General features: G+C 34.1%; 1 protein-coding gene across 20 annotated transcripts in view; it reads left to right on the plus strand.

The window, feature by feature from the left end:
- The window catches only part of LOC149773222 (protein furry-like), a 242,636-nt gene that overhangs the window by 153,595 nt on the left and 67,045 nt on the right, over positions 1 to 21,996 (plus strand). For 14 of the 20 annotated variants that reach the window (XM_089946600.1, XM_089946615.1, XM_089946613.1 and 11 more), the window contains 6 exons: positions 1,348 to 1,515; positions 2,896 to 3,036; positions 8,610 to 8,775; positions 10,865 to 11,040; positions 15,195 to 15,266; positions 18,325 to 18,342. In XM_089946600.1, the coding sequence (XP_089802726.1) occupies positions 1,348 to 1,515; positions 2,896 to 3,036; positions 8,610 to 8,775; positions 10,865 to 11,040; positions 15,195 to 15,266; positions 18,325 to 18,342 (741 nt within the window). Of the gene's footprint in view, positions 1 to 1,347; positions 1,516 to 2,895; positions 3,037 to 8,609; positions 8,776 to 10,864; positions 11,041 to 15,194; positions 15,267 to 17,504; positions 17,524 to 18,324; positions 18,343 to 21,996 lie in introns of all 20 variants that reach the window. The other 6 variants (XM_089946601.1, XM_089946609.1, XM_089946611.1 and 3 more) reach the window with 2 other exon arrangements.

Genomic DNA, 21,996 nt, shown 5'->3' on the forward strand with positions numbered 1-21,996 from the left:
TATTGATGAACACTAAATACATCTGTAGCAATTGCAATGTTGTGTGACAAATAATATTAACTCATTAACCCATGCCACCTCTATAACTTGTCGCACTCTACCGAGTGCCACAATAACATGGTACAGTTTACCTTGCTTGTTTCCCAAGTGCCGAGTCTGAGTGGCAGTATTAATTTAGGCCTGTATCCTGCATGACGATTTAAATCGACACAAACCATTGGTTGATTTCAAGCCATTTCCTCATTATGCAGGCAGCTTAACCAATAACATTTTAGGTTATATAGATAGAGTGATTATTGTTGAACAAAGGGAAAAAATGGACTTTGATAGCTGCAAAAATAGTGGATATATTTAGGTTATAAAATGATGAAAATTATGAGAATCAGCCGCATGGATTAGACTTTTATTTCACAGACTCTGATGGAGTATTCACATGAAGTTAAGTTTGCAAGAGAGATGACAAGTGGAATTTCTGTGTACATAAAATAGAATTAATTTCGTGTGTTGATAGTGTTAATTATTCAGTGTGAATTAATAATGAATTTTATGGATTATTCATGGCAAGAGAAACAGATTGGTTAGTAAATTGTTTATTTTTATTTTGATGCACAAGTTTTATTTCTACATGTAGCATGAAGTGTATACCATTATGTACATAATTGTATTGAGAACTGCTGTGTCAGATTTCAGCTTAATTATAGGAACATAAATAAGAAAATAATGTTATTGCAAGTAGCCCCCTCTGTAAAAATCTGCAAGCCAAGTGCTGTCAGCAAGTCTTGGATACAGGCACTGGTACGGCTAACACTGCACTAGGTGATCTCTGCAAGTATGCTGTGGGGAAATGCCTAGCTGTTTGCCTCAGGGGTTAATGAGTTAAAAAAGGAGAAATTTTGGGCAAATGGAAACTGGAGTCTGGGCTTGTGGAATTTCAGTCAGGGCTTGTGATTTAAGTCACCAGCCCTGGGCCTGTGTCTTTAAAAAAAATTCTTTGAGCACTGGATATGACTGAAATATTGTGAAAGCTACATTAAAAATCCAAATCGCACACACATTTTTGTATTACAGTATTTCTGCCTATGTGTCACTATGGTGTTAAAACTGTGGAGTGAGCTTATCAGCAAGTGTGGACTTGTCATCAGATGAATACAGTTACCTTGAATGACTACATTTTATTTTACTGCTGTCGTGGAACTTTGTTTTCATGTGAAACATTGCATTTATAAAACTGTGTTTGCATAATTTTAGATGCACCTTAAGAGTAACTTGGACAAGACAGTTTGCTTTTTGTAAGTAAGTCTTCCTAGTGTTGTATATTGATTGGATGTTTGTATGTGTTGTATTCAGATATGCAGCCAGAAGTCTGAGAGACTGAGTAACCTTGGGACAGTGATGTCTCTGTACAGTCGAGGGACTTTTGGCAAGGATAGTTTTCAGTGGACCAAGTGTGTAGTGAAATATCTCCATGATGTGTATGCACCAGCTAGTCTCAGCATGATCTCCTTCCTTGTTGAGGTATGGATCTCACTCTAAGATATATTAAGATACATATCTCACATGGATCTCACTCAAAGCTACATTAAGTATGGATCTCACTCTAAGCTATATTAAGATATATATCTGGTATGGATCTCACTCTAAGCTATATCAAGTATGTATCTCACTTTAAGCTGTATTAAGATATATATCTGGTATGGATATCATTCTAATGTATGTTAAGATATATATCTGGTATGGATCTCACTCTAAGCTATATTAAGATATATATCTGGTATGGATATCATTCTAAGCTATGTTAAGATATATATCTGGTATGGATCTCACTCTAAGCTATATCAAGTATGTATCTCACTCTAAGCTATATTAAGATATATATCTGGTATGTATCTCACTCTAAGCTATGTTAAGATATATATCTGGTATGTATCTCACTCTAAGCTATGTTAAGATATATATCTGGTATGTATCTCACTCTAAGCTATGTTAAGATATATATCTGGTATGTATCTCACTCTAAGCTATGTTAAGATATATATCTGGTATGGATCTCACTCTAAGCTATGTTAAGATATATATCTGGTATGGATCTCACTCTAAGCTATATCAAACATGTATCTCACTCTAAGCTATATTAAGATATATATATGGTATGTATCTTACTCTAAGCTATATTAAGATATATATATGGTATGTATCTCACTCTAAGCTATATTAAGATATATATATGGTATGTATCTTACTCTAAGCTATATTAAGATATATATATGGTATGTATCTCACTCTAAGCTATATTAAGATATATATATGGTATGTATCTTACTCTAAGCTATATTAAGATATATATATATATATATGGTATGTATCTCACTCTAAGCTATATTAAGATATATATATGGTATGTATCTTACTCTAAGCTATATTAAGATATATATATATATATATATGGTATGTATCTCACTCTAAGCTATATTAAGATGTATATCTCAGTTTTGCTTTTCATATGGATTTAGGATACATTTGTCATCTTTGTATGTGAATGTGTCTTACTAGGACCCTGTTTATTTAATAATTAAAGATCAGTTTAAAGACAGAAACTTAAATCTTTTGTTATATGATACATAGTTCTATTCACCCTCCTCAAATGTATGAAAATGTTTGAATAAATTAAATTTGTTGCTCACCAAGACTTACTGAAGATGGTTTCATAAATGTTAACATAATGTTAATTTTTATTTGCATTTATTGATATTTTTGACTCTCCTAATAGTAAACTAGTCTTCAAATTAATTTGTTTCCCATAGCTCATAAATGTTTATCCAAGTATCTTTAAATTGTCAGCCGTGCAGGTACTTCAGTCACTTTTGTTAGAAGTATCACTGTTTACTTGTATTTTAGGTTTTGGAAAAGGGGCCACTCAGCTACCAGCCAGCAATACTTCAGATTCTCCACTGCATGGTTCACTACATTGATCTTTCTAGTACCCATCATGGTGTCCTCAATGCTGAGCTCTTTAGTACTGTGGCCAAGCATGTGGAGGTAACACAATGCTGCTTTGTTTACTAAATGCAACTGATATGTGTATTTCTGTGTTTTACATATGTCTGTATCTCAGTGCTTTACATGTACTTGTCTGTATCTCTGTGCTTTACATGTACTTGTCTGTATCTCTGTGTATCTCTGTGCTGTACATGTACTTGTCTGTATCTCTGTGCTGTACATGTACTTGTCTGTATCTCTGTGCTGTATATGTACTTGTCTGTATCTCTGTGTATCTCTGTGCTGTACTTGTCTGTATCTCTGTGCTGTACATGTACTTGTCTGTATCTCTATGCTTTAGACATACTTGTCTGACTGCTCCGGTGGCTTAGTGTCTGCATTGGAAGGGTGAGGTTGTGGGTTCGAACCCCAGCCAAGTCATACCAAAGACTTACAAAAATGGTACTAACAGCTGCCTCGCTAGGCGCTCAGCATTATGAGGTTACTGTTTGGACTGGTCGGCCTGGTGTCCGGATAATGTGATTGGGTGGGACATCATGCTACATGTCTGCGGCATGATGCCCCAGTGCTAGATGTAACTATAAACTGTCACACTGCAGACATCGTAGTGATATGATTGAAAAATTGTTAAAGCTACATTAAAAATCCAAATCACACACACCATTGTTTCCAACTGATGCTAGATTAAACCATTTTAAAAAATGTAGTTGGGGATGTGATGGATAAATAAATTTTAATGATATAATACTTACCTCCTGCAATTGCCAGATTCCCTCCCTCCCACCCCTTGCTGATGTCCCACTAAATTAGGCCACTCCCATTAAAAGAAGGAAGGGGCAGTATGCAGAAGCAAAAATGTGCATTGTGTCCCAGGGGGTGATCAGATGTTCTAAAATATTCTGGTTCATGCAAATGGGAGGACAAATTTTCATCTTTTGGTTGGGGTATTTTCCTTCTGGGAAAGCAGCAAAAGCAACAGGTAAGTATTGCATCATTAAAATTAACTTTACCCAGAAGGTTTATGCAGGCATACTGTTAAACATTTCAGTATTCACACTTTTTGTTGCTTACTATTGCAGAGTTTTTCCTGCCAACATGTTAGTTTCACTTCTCAAAAAAGTTGGAATGGCCATTTTAAGACATTTGATTAAAAAAGATTAATTTAGCACAGTTTATCAAAAGTTTGATAAAAAGCATAATTTCTGCTTCTGTACAAATGTTAATGGTTTTATTAGTAGAAGCCAGAACCTGTGCCATTGTATTCATTCTGCTAAAAAAATACTTTATAAGCAATGCTGCATTGAGTGTTATTAATTGTGTGTTGAAATGTTGCCTCAGTTATAGACTGACTTCCATAGTAAGGTGATGTGTCATTTTGAGGAAGGAAAAGTAAATCCTAATGATTTTTACTTCAGGAGACCATCAATTGAGATCACGTTTAAGTGAGCAATTTTTAATCCATCTGAAACTTATTTGCTATATAATACATAGCTAATTTGCTGGTACCTAAACGAGAGTTCTGGCTAACGAAGTTTGAGATTAGATTCTATTGTACACATATCCCAAAACCCTTGCACATGCAGATTTCTTCTTTAAATCATACCATGGACTGTGATAAAGTTTGGCAGACATTATGTTGACATCAGATAAGTACCTGCTTATAATGTTTTCATCATGCTTCTTTGTGATTAAATTGAGCCTATGGAGTGGTCTTTCAGAATTAGACAAAAAGTATTCCTTGCATGAAGCTCATTCAGATTTTTCCTAATGATACTGATGTTACCACTGTTACTAAAAATAGAAACACTTTAATAAATGACTTGTTAAGAACTGCTCACACAACTTGAGCAAATTTAACATAAAGCATCCTGGTATGAAGCTCTTTGAAATTTGTTAATTGATTCCAGTCCGTTATCCAATAATGGATGCCAGTCCATTGTCTGATAGAGCCAACATTTTTAAAAAACAGACAAATCTGTCAACTTTTGTCTGAACCTCTCGGAAAATTTCACCGAAAATTTCAAAGAAATTATCCTGGTATAAAGCTATTTCAGATTTGGTCAAGTGATGATGATTCACTGTTTGATATGTCCACCATTGCTAATAATAGAAAAATGTAACAACTTTTTCACAAGAACCACTCGCAAGAATTTGACCAAATTTGAAAGAAAGCATCCAGACATTATACTCATTCAAAATGATGAATAAATCTGCAATCAGATGTGTTCTCTATTACAAAAGGAATGAAAATGTCCTCCATTTTTAAAAATAGGAAAAACTTTAAATGACTTCAAGAACACTCAACAGAATTGGACCAGATTTAACAAAAAGCATCTGGCATGAAAGCCTTTCAAATTTGTTCAATATGTACACTATCAGTTCTAGGCACTGTTACTTGAAATAGAAAAATGCTTTAATGACTTCTTAAAAGCTCATCAGAATTGGACCAGTTTTAACAGAAAGCATCTGGCATGAATGCCTTTCAAATTTGTTCAATATCTACACTATCAATTCTAGGCACTGTTACTTGAAATAGAAAAATGCTTTAAAGACTTCTTAAAAGTTCAACAGAATTGTACAAGATTTGACAAAAAGTATCTTGGCACAGATGTCTTTAAAATTTTAATGTTTTCCTGAGTTGAGCCATGGTGGTTCAGTGGTTATCATGCTGGACTCATGACTGAAATGGCTCAGGTTCACATCCAACCATTGGACCAGCCTAGGTCAGCTACTGTGATGTGTCCTTGGGCAAGGCACTTGACTCTGATTGCCTCAGCATTAGGCAACCCACTTGTGTTGCTGTGCCATAAAGTACTAAACCAAACCAAGTCTTCCAGAGTGATAGGGGTGAAACGATCCATTGATATATTGATGTATCAATACTTTTACTGTACCAATACACATATCAATACAAGAGGTGAAAAATCAATACATAATCATACCTACTGTATGCAGGTTCTTTTAATATTCAAAAATCAGCTGCTGCAGACACAGGCACTTAGTTTTGTTATTGAAAATACCAAAAAAACTTGTTAACACTAACTCACCTTCTACAAAATTAACTCAAAGCGATGTTCGTATATATATCCCCCCACCCCAATTCCATGCTAATTATTTTATTTGAACAGCTTTTTCATCATAAAGGAGACATTCCAAATGTGTTCCACAGGTAAATCAAGTACTTGACTCATGATTTAAGCATTTTTTATGCATTTCTTTGTAGATTTGTATCTTGCCTACTTGGGTTGAATTTTAAAGCTACACTACTGGTGTCACGCAGTGAAATATGTTAAACTGAATTCTCATTGGTGGTTATTGTTTGTTCCAGTCCAGGGTAAACAACCAACAATCAGCATTTAAGATAGTTTTTTGCTATATGATGATAAGGAAGTATTGGCAAAGCTATAGAGAAACTTGGCACAAAAGTTCTGAAAATTATGTAAGCAGGACACATGAATCACAAAATTTGTGTACTTTGAGCTGTGATGTGCAAGAACTCCTACAAATTAATTGAAGGTCACACACACACAAATCTATTTGGTGCAGTACACAATTGTTATTTAACTATTCACCCTTAAAGTGATTTTCATGACATTAGTCACACCAGTAAATGTAGTGCTTTGTCACAACAGGGTTTTTGGGTAGGCAACTATTTACACCTCTGGGCTCTTGACACGAATGGTTGTTAAATTTGACTGCCACACAAGCTTTATATTGTGGTTTGAACCTCACATCAGTGAAGTTTTATAAATGCACGTTTAAAATATTGATTACCTAGAAAGCCCAAAATGGCTTACTCCCAGAGTAGTTCTTCTTCAGATGGCAATTTTGTTCAGCATATACTTGATGATGATAGTTCTGATGAAAATAATTTTTAAAGTTATGATGTATCAGATTATTGGAGCTGGGAAATTGTGAATGGAGTCACCAGTGGGTAATTTTGACCCTGAAAATAAAGTTAAATATGAGTCCGATGTTCCTGCTGGAATAGATATGTCCGATGTGCATGCTGGATGGACAGAAATAGATGATATGTCCAATGTACATGCTGGATGGACAAAAATAGATATGTCCAATGTACATGCTGGATGACAGAAATAGATATGTCCAATGTGCATGCCGGACGGACAGAAATAGATAATATGTCCAAAGTCCATGCTGGATGGACAAAAATAGATGATATGTCCAATGTACATGCTGGATGGACAGAAATAGATATGTCCAATGTACATGCTGGATGGACAGAAATAGATGATGTGTCCAATGTACATGCTGGATGGACAGAAATAGATATGTCCAATGTAAATGCAGGATTCACAGAAATAGATGATATGTCCAATGTACATGTTGAATGGACAGAAATAGATATGTCCAATGTACATGCTGGATGGACAGAAATAGATGATGTGTTGGTCAATCACTCTTTCAGCAAATGTACAAAAGACAGAATACCAATCCAAATTAAAATACTCACAGTTTAAAAGTAGAATGCAATTTTCATTTCTAGGCCTGTTAGATCATGTACTACAGAACCATATATTCCTATGAGGATTAAAATAAACTGAATATATAAGAATGAAAAAAATGAAATTAAGAAGTAAAGATACTTTTTTATTCAAAATTCCTCTCTCTAGTGGCAAATATGAGTCCAGCATCTGATCAAATGGAGCAGCCTTATTTGAACTAGAATGTTGAATAAAAATTACTGACAGCTAACAGTAGTCTGTTTGAAAGTAATTTTGTCATGGACGAGAATTGTATATAAATAGATCCTAAGCATAATATCAGTCTGTAATCTGCATACTAGAAATACAACCAGTAAATAGATAAAAGGCACCACCTACCACTGACAGACCTTTTAAAGATGGAAAGACTCAAATTCATATGTATATCAATAATTTATCATATCATGGGCTGTGTACCGTGAATCATATTGATACACTGCACAGGTGTATTGTTCGCCCCTACAGAATTATACCCCCTTTTTTTGTCCAGTGTAAATGTTCTTTTTTGAACATGCTTACATTCTGCCAGTTATTTCAGTTTCCTTCTTGCACAACTCATTCAAGTAGAGATGAGTTGGAGCACCTGTATAATGTGGATATATTGCAAGGTTTTGATACTTGGTGCAACAAATTCTTGCTATTTAGTCAGATTTTGGTATTTTTAAAGATGCAGGTTGCAATATAGAATAGACTTTAAACTGTAAAGAAGCAAAAAGCATGGAGAAAACTTTTATCCTGAATGGGCAGAAATAAAACTTTACATGAGAAGCTGAAACTGAAACCTCAGAGATGTACCACATATAGTGTTGATTGCATTGCAGAAGATTTGTTTTGGTTTGCTCAGCATATCTGAATTTTACAGTTTTATTGTAAACACTTGATGATGAGTTTTGAAATATCTTTGTTAATTGGTTTTCTAGATTTTCTTTTCAATTTGTCACAAAGACAGTCTGTTGATCTACAACTGCTCATTGTCAGAGTCTGATACATAAAACATACACATTTAGTAATTCTGTATTGGAATTGACAAAATGAGTCCGATTTTGTATGATATGAAATTATGACTTGTACAACCCATTATGTGTATTTTATTACATGTGTTTCTAGGGTGCTCACTGGAAAGAAGCTCTGAAGATCATAAAGTTGACTGTTACTCGTTCTTCAACACTGGCTGCAGTTCCCCCAAGTTCCAATGTAACCTCTGAATTTGGTGTCTACACATCACACATGTCTTTTGCTGAGTCAGAAATTGTCCATAAGAAAGAATTACCAGGTACGTTTGATCTACCAAAGCCAAAATTTAATGTTCTATCCAGTAAGTGCAGTCGTTGACATGGAGTTAGCTAAATATTTCTGATCATTGTTGGTTTCTAATTCAAATAATACTTTTCTGTATTCAGCACTCTGATCTTGAGAATCCACTTTTAAGATACAGACATTTGTTGCTGAAATGTTACGGTATAACGGGTAAATTCATGTTTCTTTTTTTGGCTGATTGGGATATTATGTTCTGAGTTAAAGTTTTCTCCAAGTTTGACTAGCTGCAGATTTTTAGAATTTTAACTAAAATTACACAAGATAATGTGACTAAAATATAACTAACTGTTATGAGTTCTTTTCGATTCATGATTTTGGGGTATTCGAAATAAATGTGATCCTTTATTTTCATGCAGATGAAGGTGAAAGTTTTATTTAAAACATTTAGTGTTGATTCTGCACTTAAGCTGGGAAGGAAGTTCAGGCTGGTTTTGAGTTGATTTTCCTTTAAAATTTGAATGTTGTAAATGCTGTAAACTGGTCTGTGTATCTGCCATTATTTGAATGTTGTAAATGCTGTAAACTGGTCTGTGTATCTGCCATTATTTGAATGTTGTAAATGCTGTAAACTGGTCTGTGTACCTGCCATTATTTGAATGTTGTAAATGCTGTAAACTGGTCTGTGTAACTGCCATTATTTGAATGTTGTAAATGCTGTAAACTGGTCTGTGTATCTGCCATTACAGTGATAATCTAGCACTAAAAGTTATGTTCAGAACTTTATGTCCATCAAAAGGCAGATATATAATGATCTTTTACTAATTACCCAATAGTGAAGGGCAACACCAATCTCACAGTTTTTTTCCCATAATATCTTATGATTGGTACAGTGATAAAATAAACTACATATCTGTTTTGAAGCTTATTCCATCCCTGTATCAATCAACAGTTACAAAAAGATTGTCTTCCTATAATCCTTGTTCCTATTACATATGTGATGGATATTTTAAGATATTGTTTTTAACGCACCTGACCATAATGCCCTGTGAGTTTATGTCAACAGTTGCTTCCTTCCACTCTGGAGTTCATATTTCTATTCCTTTTTTGAACTTGGATAAGTTTAGTAATGAGTGAGGTCCATGAATATTATTGAGGTGACCTTGTATCTGATTGATGTGCCTTGTTACCACTCATGAAGTCATATTTATGATCCGATTTTGATCAGAGGGGGTCCTGAGTGGCTGAGTGGTCTAAAGTGCTTACTGTTACAGATTACTGCCATCTCACCTCTGTTTGCATGGGTTTGAGTCTTAGGCTCAGCCAGTATGGGTACGTGAGAAAGCTTGCCAGTAGCTTCTCGTGGGTCATTGTTCTTTCTGAGGTTTTCCCAGGTTCTTCCTCCATCATTTATTCTGGCCACCATGTATAGCTTAACCTGTGTAGAAAAATGACCTCAAATCCTATAACAACAATTTTAATCAGACTTGGAAAACATGCTTATACAATGTGTATTTTAAAAGGTCTTATTATTATTACACTGTGCATCAAAGTTCTGTTAGTCAGTGCATACCCTCAGGTCACTCTCCATCCACCTGCACACACTATCTTAGATTATCAGTTTATTAAATGCATTTTTTTTTTCTCATTTGGTATGTTGTTCATACTCTGGAAAACTGCACTTCCAAACATACAGAAGCTTTTAAATTGCCTGCCCCTCAGCAAATCTTTGATAAAAGGATCCAGGCCAAAATTATGTGGAGCTTAATCAGGGTTGTGTGTCAGAGTTATGCTCAGATATGTTGTCTTTGAGTAAATGGATACCATGAGTAATTGGGCATGGATTAGTAGTTTGGTTGTCTATCACAACTTTTGGCAATGCTTGGAGGTACAAAAATGCAGTGACATATCTGGGTCTATGCTGTTTTTTTTAAATGATAATACACTTAGCAGTATACCTCCTCATTTACCTTTGCATTATTATGTGATGGCTGTTCTGGCTCATTGCTTTTCATACCTGAATGTGCTTTTTAAATTGGGAAATATGGTATTTATCATAACGTTTTGTCAGCATTATCGACTATAAAGTAATTCATTCTGCATTTCAGGTAGGATCCTAGACTTCTCTGTGGACCTCACAGAAACAGCTATCATAGGGAGAAAGTATCTGAACACTGAGGTCCATGGAGCCACAGATCAAAGTGTCCCCAGTAATGAATCCTCACTTAGCCGCAAGTCAGGATCTGACACAGATTCTGTCTGGAAGAGACCTCAAGCATCTCAGGTGACTAATAATTAGAATCACAATCATATTATTATGCTAATTAAATTCACATAGATGATGAGGGTGAAGAAAAGGAACTGAGACAAATTTGCAAATAAAATTTATAGCAATTTTTAAGTTGAAGGAAAGGAACTGCATCTATAGAAGGAGACATATACTTGTGTGGACTGCATGTATAGCAAGACACATGTACTTTGGTAGAAAGTGGAAAGTCCCTTGTAATATTAGAGAGGGAAGGATGAAATGTAGTTTGCCCATAATTATTTTATATTTTGTCTTTCCCATATAAATTTTGTATTTGTAAAAGTTATTTGTAATTGAGCACTTAATGTATAAAGAATAGTGACATCATTTCAATTTAAGATATTCTGAATAATGAGCTGTAATCCCTGCATTTGGTTCCATCTGCATATGCAAATGATCTGACTAGTCCTTTTCTGCTGGCTTTGTCAGTAATGTTGAAACAAGGCTTTGCTTGCTCTGTACATATGAGGTTATTTTTATTTAGTGTATATGCAGTGAGGGTGCTCAGTTGGTAGAGTTTCAGACTTGTAATCCAAAGTTTATGGGTTCGATACCCATTCAGGCCAGCCTAGTTCCACAGCAAGTCCTTGGGAAAGGCACTTAGCTCCCATTTACATGGCATGATGGAGTGAATAATGCATTTAAAATGCCATCAAAATAACAAATTTAAAAAAAAAAAAACACATGTGATTTAATAGTAGAGCAGACGATTCATAATCCAGAGGTCTTGGGTTAGATATCTGCTAAGGCCAGCCCAGGTTGGCTGCCTTTGTGTGTCATTGGAAAAAGCACTTAGCTCCCATTTCCTTCGTACACCACTCCTAGGTAACTCGTGCCCTGATAACTCGTGGACCCGCTTATAACACGGGGTCAGGCATGGATCCAATTTTTAAATCAGAAAATACCCCAAAACTGATACCTATTTGTTGAATTTGAATCGCGATCAAAATTGGCAACAAAATCTTTGATATATTGCTCATTTTATCGTCAAAAACGGTAGATAGGACCTGCAAATTTCAATCAACGTTATGAAATATCAACTTTAAAAAGAAGTCATAAAATTTTTTACATTTTCTTTCCATTCTTAGTACACAATAAATAACAATATTCAAGGAAATTTCAGTCAGTGAAAATGTCACTTACGCCTAGTGGAGGCAGTACTTTAATAAATAAATACCAATTAAATATTTTTTTTATTAACTTAAATTTGTGTTCAGGTTCTATCTTTTAGTTTCTTTTAAGTATAATCATCATAAGTACAATGTGTCCTCTTATAATTAAACGTAAAACGTGTCAATCTACCGTAACAGCTATGTCTGCGAGCATTTCTCTGAGAACCTAATTAAGTGCCGACCATCTTTTGATAAATGACAAGCGGAAGCATTTGTTGTATTGTTGCACTAAATAAAAAACAGGCCTCCTTTTCTCTTATCACGTTAATTATGTCTTTTGAATCAAAGGAGGTGGAATTAACAAAAAAGTTAAAAGGCATACATATCCTACATGCTTAAGAACCATCGGCCCTGGTCATATGTTGGGTAACTCGTTTCAATCGATCAATCGAACACTCTTATAAATGTTATTGTGTATGTAATTAAACTACCTTAAATTAACCTACTCAATCATATAATATCTGATTAAAGATAGCAAAGCAACCAAGTGAAATGAGTACTTCGTAAAATAAAGAGCTTTGTTTCACAGATATGGACAGTTGTGTCAGAGAATTCCTGAATTTGCACATAGAGATATCCTCAGGGATGATAAGAAGTTTTACTGTTACTTGCAATGAAATCACGGTAATAATATCTTACTAATTGAACAATTAAAAAATTGAGTTTCAACGTAGACGATGGTCTCCAGACATTTTTCGTGTTTTTTATTTTATAAATAGGAATCTTGTTTGGTGGTGTATCAACAGTTAGTGGTTTGCTGCTTGGAAGATCCTTTTTTCAGAAACTACTATCCATAACACTCCTGGAACCAGACTAGTCAGCAAAACAAAAAGCTGTGATGTAATACACAAATGTTTTTGCGCACCATGTTGGAATCATGTTATCAATCTTTCAGATGTTGGACATTTTGAAAACAAATGTAATTTATACAGAATAATGAACAACTTCATCGAAAAAAGTGCTTTAATGACAGTTATTCTCAGTGCAATTGTAAAATGAGGATTCTGACATTAAACAGCCCATTACCCCCCCCCCCAACCCTGTGGTTCCCTGGATATCTAGTGGATTTTTTGGAGGTCCCTTGGTATCTCTCACCCTCGCTTATAGTGCAGTCTATGTTTTTGGACTCTGATGTGTGCAAGTTTTCGAGGGAGAAGTGTATGATAAAGTCAAAACATGTTACACTTGCCATCAAAACTGACAAAAGCAAAAACATTGGTTTTCAATGAAATTGTGAGTATAAATAGATAGTCAAGATACCTCAAACAGATGAATTAATATAACTGCTATTAATTGATCTTGTCGCTGAAAGAAAATGGTACAGTACATGATTATCTGAAAGATGGACTTTTGTGAGTACATTGCAGAAGGAATTGCTGGGAAACCATTCTACGATACTATGATAATTATGATGTAATAAGTGACGAAGAGCTCACTAAGTTTCTAACTATCTCTCACTCTCTCAGAATCTGAATATAACACCTTTAGTTTAAAGTTGTTGTTTAAAATTTTCATGAGTGTATAATACATGTCTAACTAAGAAATTTGTCATTATGCACACAATTTTGTGAAATAGGTTTGGTTAAATGGTTTTTGTCTATGTGGGGCTAATTCAGCTGCAGTCAGTTGATGATTTGGCTTCATGTAAAAATCCATTGGTTGATCCCATACTCAGCATTTCAAAGTGCCTGTGTCAGGGAAGGTTATTTACAAACTCATTGGCAATACAGAAATTGCAAGTTATTGGTTCTTGTTATTACAGAACAAGCTTTTCAGACATGCAGTTGTACCAGTGGTAGGTCACATATACTGTTTTTGAGGCTGTCTACTGCACATAATATTATTTTATAGTTGAAATCTACAATTTTTGAAAATTAAAGATAATTTGGAAGAAAATGATGGAAGTTAAATATTCAAGGGAAGCTGAAACATGTGCTTTCTATGAAGTATGAAAAACAACTGCTTTAGCATACTACAAATTTAATAATAGTTTAAGTCAGTGCATGTAAGTAGCACAGGTCATAGGTTTGCATTTTGTTTTCGTGTCAAGTGGATTTTAAGATAGTATATTTGGGAAGTAGTTACAATATATGCAGACACTATCACCTTGGGGAAGTCTGGACCAAAAGCTAATGAGAGTCTAAGTGGGAATTTGTAAAGAAAACTAAAAATGCTTGTGGAATTTATTAAAATATTTTGTAGAGAACTATGAGAAATAAAAAAATTTCCTTTTACATTCAGTTGACAATACCCCGAGTCATATTAATTAATTATTATTGTAACATTTGCCATCAGAACTTGATTATTGTTCAAAATACATTTTATTATAATGAGATGGAGATAAATATTACAGCAAATACTGCACTTGTTTTGTTTTCAGTTCCCTTAAAAAATGAAAAAGATATTTATGCTGATTTGTTTAAAAGTCAGTCTACTGATCAAAAGTTTGAAATCTACCAATCTAATGTCCTGGTTCTGTCATGTATGATTCAAAACATAATCATAATAATGGGGTCTTGATGAGTATGTTGTTCATTAGTTCTAACTTTGTAATACAAATCCCATGTTTTGTACCAATAAATAAAGTCATTTGGTTTTGATATTAAAAAAGGCTATGGATTCACTTTTGTTCATGCGGTACCAATTTTGATGGATTTCTTAATTGCTGGAAACATTGAAGTTTACCACGCAGTATTTGCCATTGTGGCTGAGAGGTTTAGCAGTGAGGTTTAGCAGTGGACCTCATGAAACAGAAAGGTGTAGGTTAAGTGTCCAGGTTTGGATCATCCCATATTGGCTAACATGACTGGGTAACAAACTTTTCTTATTGATAAAACCTTGAAGTATTTTGGTGTTGTAAAACACACAACCAAACCAATCCTTGACATAATTACCAATGGTTAAGTTAAACCAACAAAATGCTAACCATGAAAACAAAATTTTGAATTTCTTTTATAGGCACGGACCCGGGAGAGACTGACTGAACTGTTATCTTGTTATGGTCAGAAACGGTTACCAAAGAGTCCATCAGTAAGTTTCATGATAATTATCTCATCTCTTCTTAGGAGGTAGATTTTTTAGTTATAGATGTAGTTTTTGTTAATTGATAACTTATGTGTTGCATGTCAGACATATTTGTAGAAATTTCAAATAAGAAAAGACTTTGAGACAATGGAATTACTGTTAACTTTAATGAAAGAGATGTGTAATTATAAGTACCTTATGAACTGAGTAGACCAGACTGTTTCATAGAGTGTACTTAACAATCAGTCTGAAGCCAGTGGCATTCAGTTCTTCTCTCACTAAAAATATTGTGTGGTACTATATTGAACTCTACAGCTAAGATAAACTTATTGTAGGTGGAAGAACTTTAATTCTTCTGAGGAAATGAGTACAGTTACCTCCCCTGATTATAGTTTGAATTTGGAAGGTTAATGGTATGATACTGTAAGAGACAAATTATGATGGACATAACTTATTGACATCCATGTTCTTATTTTAAGTATTTTATGATTCTTAACAAATACAGATATTTCTTAACAAATACAGATATTTTTATTTCTCGGAATGATCTGAATTATAACTTCTAGAAAGTTTTTTTGTCCTGGCAAAATCAAACACTTGAAAATTTATATCATTAAGAAAAATGTGTAGAGAAACTTATTTTTTTCACTACTTCTTATCTCAAGAAATAATAATTCAGAGTGGTAACAACTTTAAGAGTTGGCACTAAAGAATCACTCGCTTATAACAAGCTTGTCTTGCAGGTGAGAGCAAGGGGAGCCAAAATTAGTCATGTATTAGAAACAGGCCATATTGGAAGAAAACTTTGACCATGTATATATTATGAGTTTACAGTGTGTTGCATGCCATAGATACTCCCCCAGCTTGAAGGTCATGGTCACAGCAAATGAAAATTTAATTCTGTGACTTTTAACACTATGTGGAGTATATACATTTTGAACCACTGAAGATATTTTAATAAAATTTGTTCAGGGTCATAGCCATGTCCCTGTCTCAATGGTAAGGGCAACTGTAAATCTTAGACGTATTCTTGCCTGAAGTAAAACTTTTGAAGTACCAAACATCTTTTAAACATCTTTTAATAAAACTTTAACCAGCAGTATATTATGGTAAAGTGATAGTAAAGTCATGGACATAGTAAATGGAAATGAATATCAATGATCTGTATCCAGATATGGCTATTTATTTTAAACTAATGAATATATTTGAATGAAACATTAGTATTTTATATATCCTTTGCATTCACAATCATAGCCTCTGTTTACAGGCAAGGTCAAAAGGAATACTGTAAGGCAGTGGTCTGTTTCCTTCTCCAAGTTATCACTTTTTTTTAAACCCTATTGGGTATTTTGATGTAAATTTACCCAATTTCATGCTTGATCATACAATAGTCAGGTCAAAGTCATTGGTAGGGAAAAGTGACATGAATGGTGTATCATATGTCATTTCTGATACTTTTTTTGAAAGAAAATTTGGCTAACATTTAATGTTTTGAGTTGGGTTAATTTAAATCAACATGTTATTTCAGCAAGACATGTTGTTGCAGACAGTTATATTAGAAAACAACCTCAGTATTAGAACATATTCCATGGTGATTAGCGATGTTTGAGACTTGTTGGGCTTTATTCATATGACTTTTTTAATACTTTATGTCCATTCAGACAAATTAAGCAACATTATATCTGCCACATTTTGTGAACTTGCCCAAAGTTGGAAATTAAATTAATTGTATCATTTAGGACAAGTCACTGGGATATTTGGGTACTGTGTACATTTATCACCAATGGCAGTAAATGTACGTAAACATACTGGAGTACATTTACAAACAAAAAGAAAATTACACTGTAACAGCAGCATAATTTCCTCTTTTGTAAAAGAAAACACTATACTTTGTCGTGTATTAATTCTTTATTGGCAAGCAAATATATAATGCAGCTTATTTTACCTAGCCCACTTCTGACCAGCGTTAAACATGCTGGACACAATCCTAACAAGGTAGATATTACTAATTTCGAGGCGAATTATTTTGGAAAAATGATATCTCTACAGAGAAAAGTACCTTATATATTCGCTTATAAGATGAGTCCAACTGCTAACTTCACAGACACAGATCTGCCATTGCTTAATGTGCTGGCATATCTGGGTCTGTGCAAATTGCTATGAGTAATCAGTAAAACAAATAGCATAAACCCTGAGTTGCTGGTACATTATGCTACGACAGATCAGGATCTCTTTTTTTTGCAGTTAGCTCCACTTACAAACAGTATGTATATTAATTAATATTTAATGTCTGGATACGTATATTATTGCCAGTATGCAAGCAGTCACTTTGGTTATGTATGGGCGCACATAATTTTCCATTTCTCTTATCAGTATTTGTGCTAAATTATTGTGTATAAAACATGAAATCATTAATTATCATAGACAGATTTGTTTCATTTTGTGTTTCTTTGACAGAGGGCACAGTAGGTGCAATGGCTTTCATAATTGAAGAATCATACTAGGGAAGAACCTGAAAGTTCTAAATTGTCCTGAATGCTTCAGTAGGTGTTCATAAAAAGCAATGCTCACAGAAACTGTTCTCAATGTTTGAGTACAGCTGGTATCACAAAACTGCACACGTCAAACCAGCTAAAACTGGCCTGATAATTTTACAAAATTCCATCTCATTATGTTAGAATATGTTGTCAGCATCAAACCAACTAAAATCAGCCTGATCATATCAGAATATCTATCAATAATGTTTCATTCATGTCTCTTCTTTAAACTTTTGTTTCAATTATATTTTTATAAAAAAGTCATTTCTCGATCTTTTTGGCAAGTTAACACCAATAAAATATGATCAGACCATGTGTATTAATTCACCAGAACTGTGGGAAGAAATTTGACTATATTAATCAATCCAAAGGTCAAAGGTCATGTTAACATAGGTTGCGAATGTCTTTGGCACACAATAGTATAGATCAGAATAATCTCCTAGCAATCAATTCAATTCTGTAAAGCAATGATAACATGTTTGGTTTAAATTTAATTTGATCTTGTTTGTATATTTGTGCTCTATCAGGATATATCTCTTTTTAAGGTAAGAGAAATTGACAACATAACTAAACTTGATATCTCCAAATATATCATTGAAAATACTTCTCTCATACTACCACACCTCTCATATTTTATTAAACAAAACTCATACCTTAGCTTGAAATCCAGAGTCTGTAACATTATTTACAACAAAACTAGAATCACAGACCATATATATTCGCATATAAGTTGAGTGCAGATCGGCTAGCATATTACATAAAGGTAGAGCTCAATCAGTAACAGTCTATAAACAAGTATAGATGGTAATTTTAAGATTTTGCAAAACTCTGGTGGCTCTTCTAGACTGCCAAATTACAATTTCGTGTACATTATATACTCGCTTATAGGTCAAGTCAAAATGCAAACAACAAAGATCCTGATCTGCCATAGCATAATGCGCCTTCAGATCATGGTCTATATTTTTTGTCCTACTGGTTACTCCAGTCAAACTTTACAGGTCCAGTTATGCTGGCACATTATATGATGGCAGATCTGGGTCTGTGTCATTTGCAGATGGACTCAACTTATAAGCAAATATGGTTCTTGAAAAGTATTGGGCCATATCTGCCACTGCGTTATGTTCTTGGAGATTAGTGGTGATGTTATTGTGACACTGAAGTTGTATCATAATATATCTACATTTTGTTATGATATTGTTCTGATAATTTTAAACTGTTTTTATCGCAATGAGTTATTTGCAGTAAAGGTCACTGAAAACATGTACCTGGCTAATGTCATTGGCAAGGTTACAGATTGCAGATAATTCCCACTGACTATTGCCTGTGGGCTGTTACTGTTTTATATCTGAACAAAATGTATCAGTTTAAAATGTAGCAAGGATTAAGTGGATTGCAGTATCTTGTTTTGTTTTAGTGCCTTGTGCTGGATTGAATTGGAAATAAATTACTTAGGCGAATATGAATGCATGTTTCTCAGCACTGTATGATATCGCTGATCTCTATTTTCTGTTGATATTATCATGGTACCAAATCAGATGACAATATAATGTGATGGCAATGGATAGTAACATGACTGCAGATTAGTGTCCACCATGTTCACATGAAGTTACAAGTAAAACTAACAAAACCAGCAACCCTGATCAAATAGCACATTATACAATAGCAGATGTGGCTCTATGCTGTTTGTACAATCATAATATTTAATAGATGTATTTATCTTGGAGAATAGTAATCACCAGGAGAAAAATGTAGATCACAGTAACCTGATTTTGTGTTCCATTTATTTATTTTTGCAATTATCACAGTTTCTCTAAAATTGTTACATGACCAGTTACAAAACTTGAACAGTATATTATCTTGCGGGTCACTATTAACCACAGGCAAAGGATATCTAGTGACCTACTTTTCATGGTCTTTTTTTCATGTACAGTTTTTGTATTTAGCTTGAGATTTCTCAGATGCAGTTGTATGTACAATGCTAAAACGTGTTGGATGTATGCGTCATCATATGCAAAAGTTGGTTTCATGAACCTTTTTCCTGCTTCAGTGACTTTGCAAGGTTTTGGAATTACATCATAGCTACACAGGTGAAACATAATTTCAGTGGAATTTTAATTTATAAACAGAAAAAGATCATGATATCAGCAGAATTTATGTAATGCATTTGATTTTCTTTTTTTTTTTTACTAACTCATGAAATAATTCAAGAAAAGTAAAAGTTTCTTATTTCGGAAGACGTCGATGCTTGAAAGCTTATGTTTAATTCATCTTATGGACTATGCTAAATTGAATCATTTACAGAGCCCTATGAAACTATTAAGAACATGCTTTAAGCCTTTGCTTTACATTTTGCTATGTCACATAAACATAAAAACAGATTTACCTCCCCTAATTGTGAATGAAAGTGCAAATTCCACTGTTGATATACTTAAATAGCAAGAGAAGAAGACTCTTTTAGTATCTAGTCATGAATAAATGGTTTCTGAACAATACATGTACTCTCAACTGTACAAGTGAATTAAACTATAGAATCAGTGATAATAATAGCTAATTTCTAATTATATTGTGCAGTTGAATATTCAGCATGCTTTGTAGTGCTTTATTTAACTAATACACTGTGTAAATCTAAAACTGATATTCTTTCCTAGATGTATCTATAGAAATAATAAGCACTGTATTTTGCTTCCAGCTCAGTTTGTAAACATATATAAATTTTCACTTTCCAGGAGGTAAACGGCTTGCCTGCCATAGGTGCCTATAGCTGTAGTTTAGTTACCACCAGCTGTAGTATGGAGTTTAATTTTATTTATAATTATTTTTGTATGTTTTATGTACATTCTTGTACACTTACTCATAACTGGTTTTGATTCATTTGCATGCAGCAGAAATTTTATTGTTTGAAATTTCAACTTCATTTATGAAGGGACTTGGTTACTTGCTGCATTTGACTAAACATATAACAGTTCTTTTTTGGTTTTCATGCCTGTGAATTGCAAGACATGGGTATCAATTGTCTGGCAGTGCTCGCTGCAGCATCAGCAATATTAAAATTCTTTGTTAAAGTTTGGAAAGTCATAATCTTCTATATCAGATCCTGTATTCAACTTAAATTTGGATGAAGTTTTACTTTATGCTGAAAATTTGTACCCTGACAGGCTATGAAGCTGTGTCCTTATAAGGGCATAGCTGTGTCCTTATAAGGGCAAAGCTGTATCCTAACAAGGGCAAAGCTGTATTCTTTTAAAGGTTAAGCTTTATCCTGAAAAAGGGAAGTTGTGTCCTTATAAGGGCAAAGCTTTGTCAACAGTAGGATAATGCTGTGTCCTGACAAGGGCAAAGCTGTATCCTTACAAGGACAAAGCTGTATCCTTATATGGGCATAGCTGTGTCCTGATAAGGGCAAAGCTGTGTCCTTATAAGGGCAAAGTTTTATCCTGACAAGGGCAAAGCTGTGTCCACACAAAGTCATTCATAGGTGAGACACTACTATGGACAGCTCTCCAAGTTTAATTTTTTTTTTTATGTACAATTGTCTTTTGCCATAACAAACCTAATAACTATGTGATGCTTTATTTTTTATCAAAAACAGTTTAGACCCTTTTGTTGACAAAGATTTTCGTAGTTGACGACACATAGATTTTACCTTTTAATGATGGTGGCACTATTATCTTTAAGTTTGTGAGTGTTAGATAGACTGTGTTTGGCAAAACCAAGCTCTATTTCTATTTGTACATATTATGCCACACTCTAGAGTATAAAGTATTACATGTATTTGTGCTACTGCACATGCTGGACTTGGGTGCAGGGAGAAAGGCAATAAGTACCAATTTTTTTAACACTATGGAAGGGATCTTTCTCCTGCACATGGTGTGACTTTTCCTGCATTGAAATCCAAAATTTATGGACTCCATGTTAGAGCACACTGTTTGATATCATACATGCCAGTGATGCTAATGGAGGTGTTAGGAAAACACTTTTTGCCACCATCAAGTTTTGAACTGTGGAACTTGAGTAACAGACCAATGTGCTAACCACTATCAATAGATCACCACATCAACCTTAACGTATGAAGATAAAAATAGGGTATCTTGATACATTGAATACCAAACTATCATGACAAGTCCATGAGATGTTATATGTTTGTAATGTAAAATGGTTACTGTACTTCCTTGGCTCCCCATTATCTCCATTATACAGTA

Source organism: Sinohyriopsis cumingii, unplaced genomic scaffold, assembly GCF_028554795.1.
Source record: "Sinohyriopsis cumingii isolate HCF-2022 unplaced genomic scaffold, ASM2855479v2 utg000810l, whole genome shotgun sequence".
NCBI lineage: Eukaryota > Metazoa > Mollusca > Bivalvia > Unionida > Unionidae > Sinohyriopsis > Sinohyriopsis cumingii.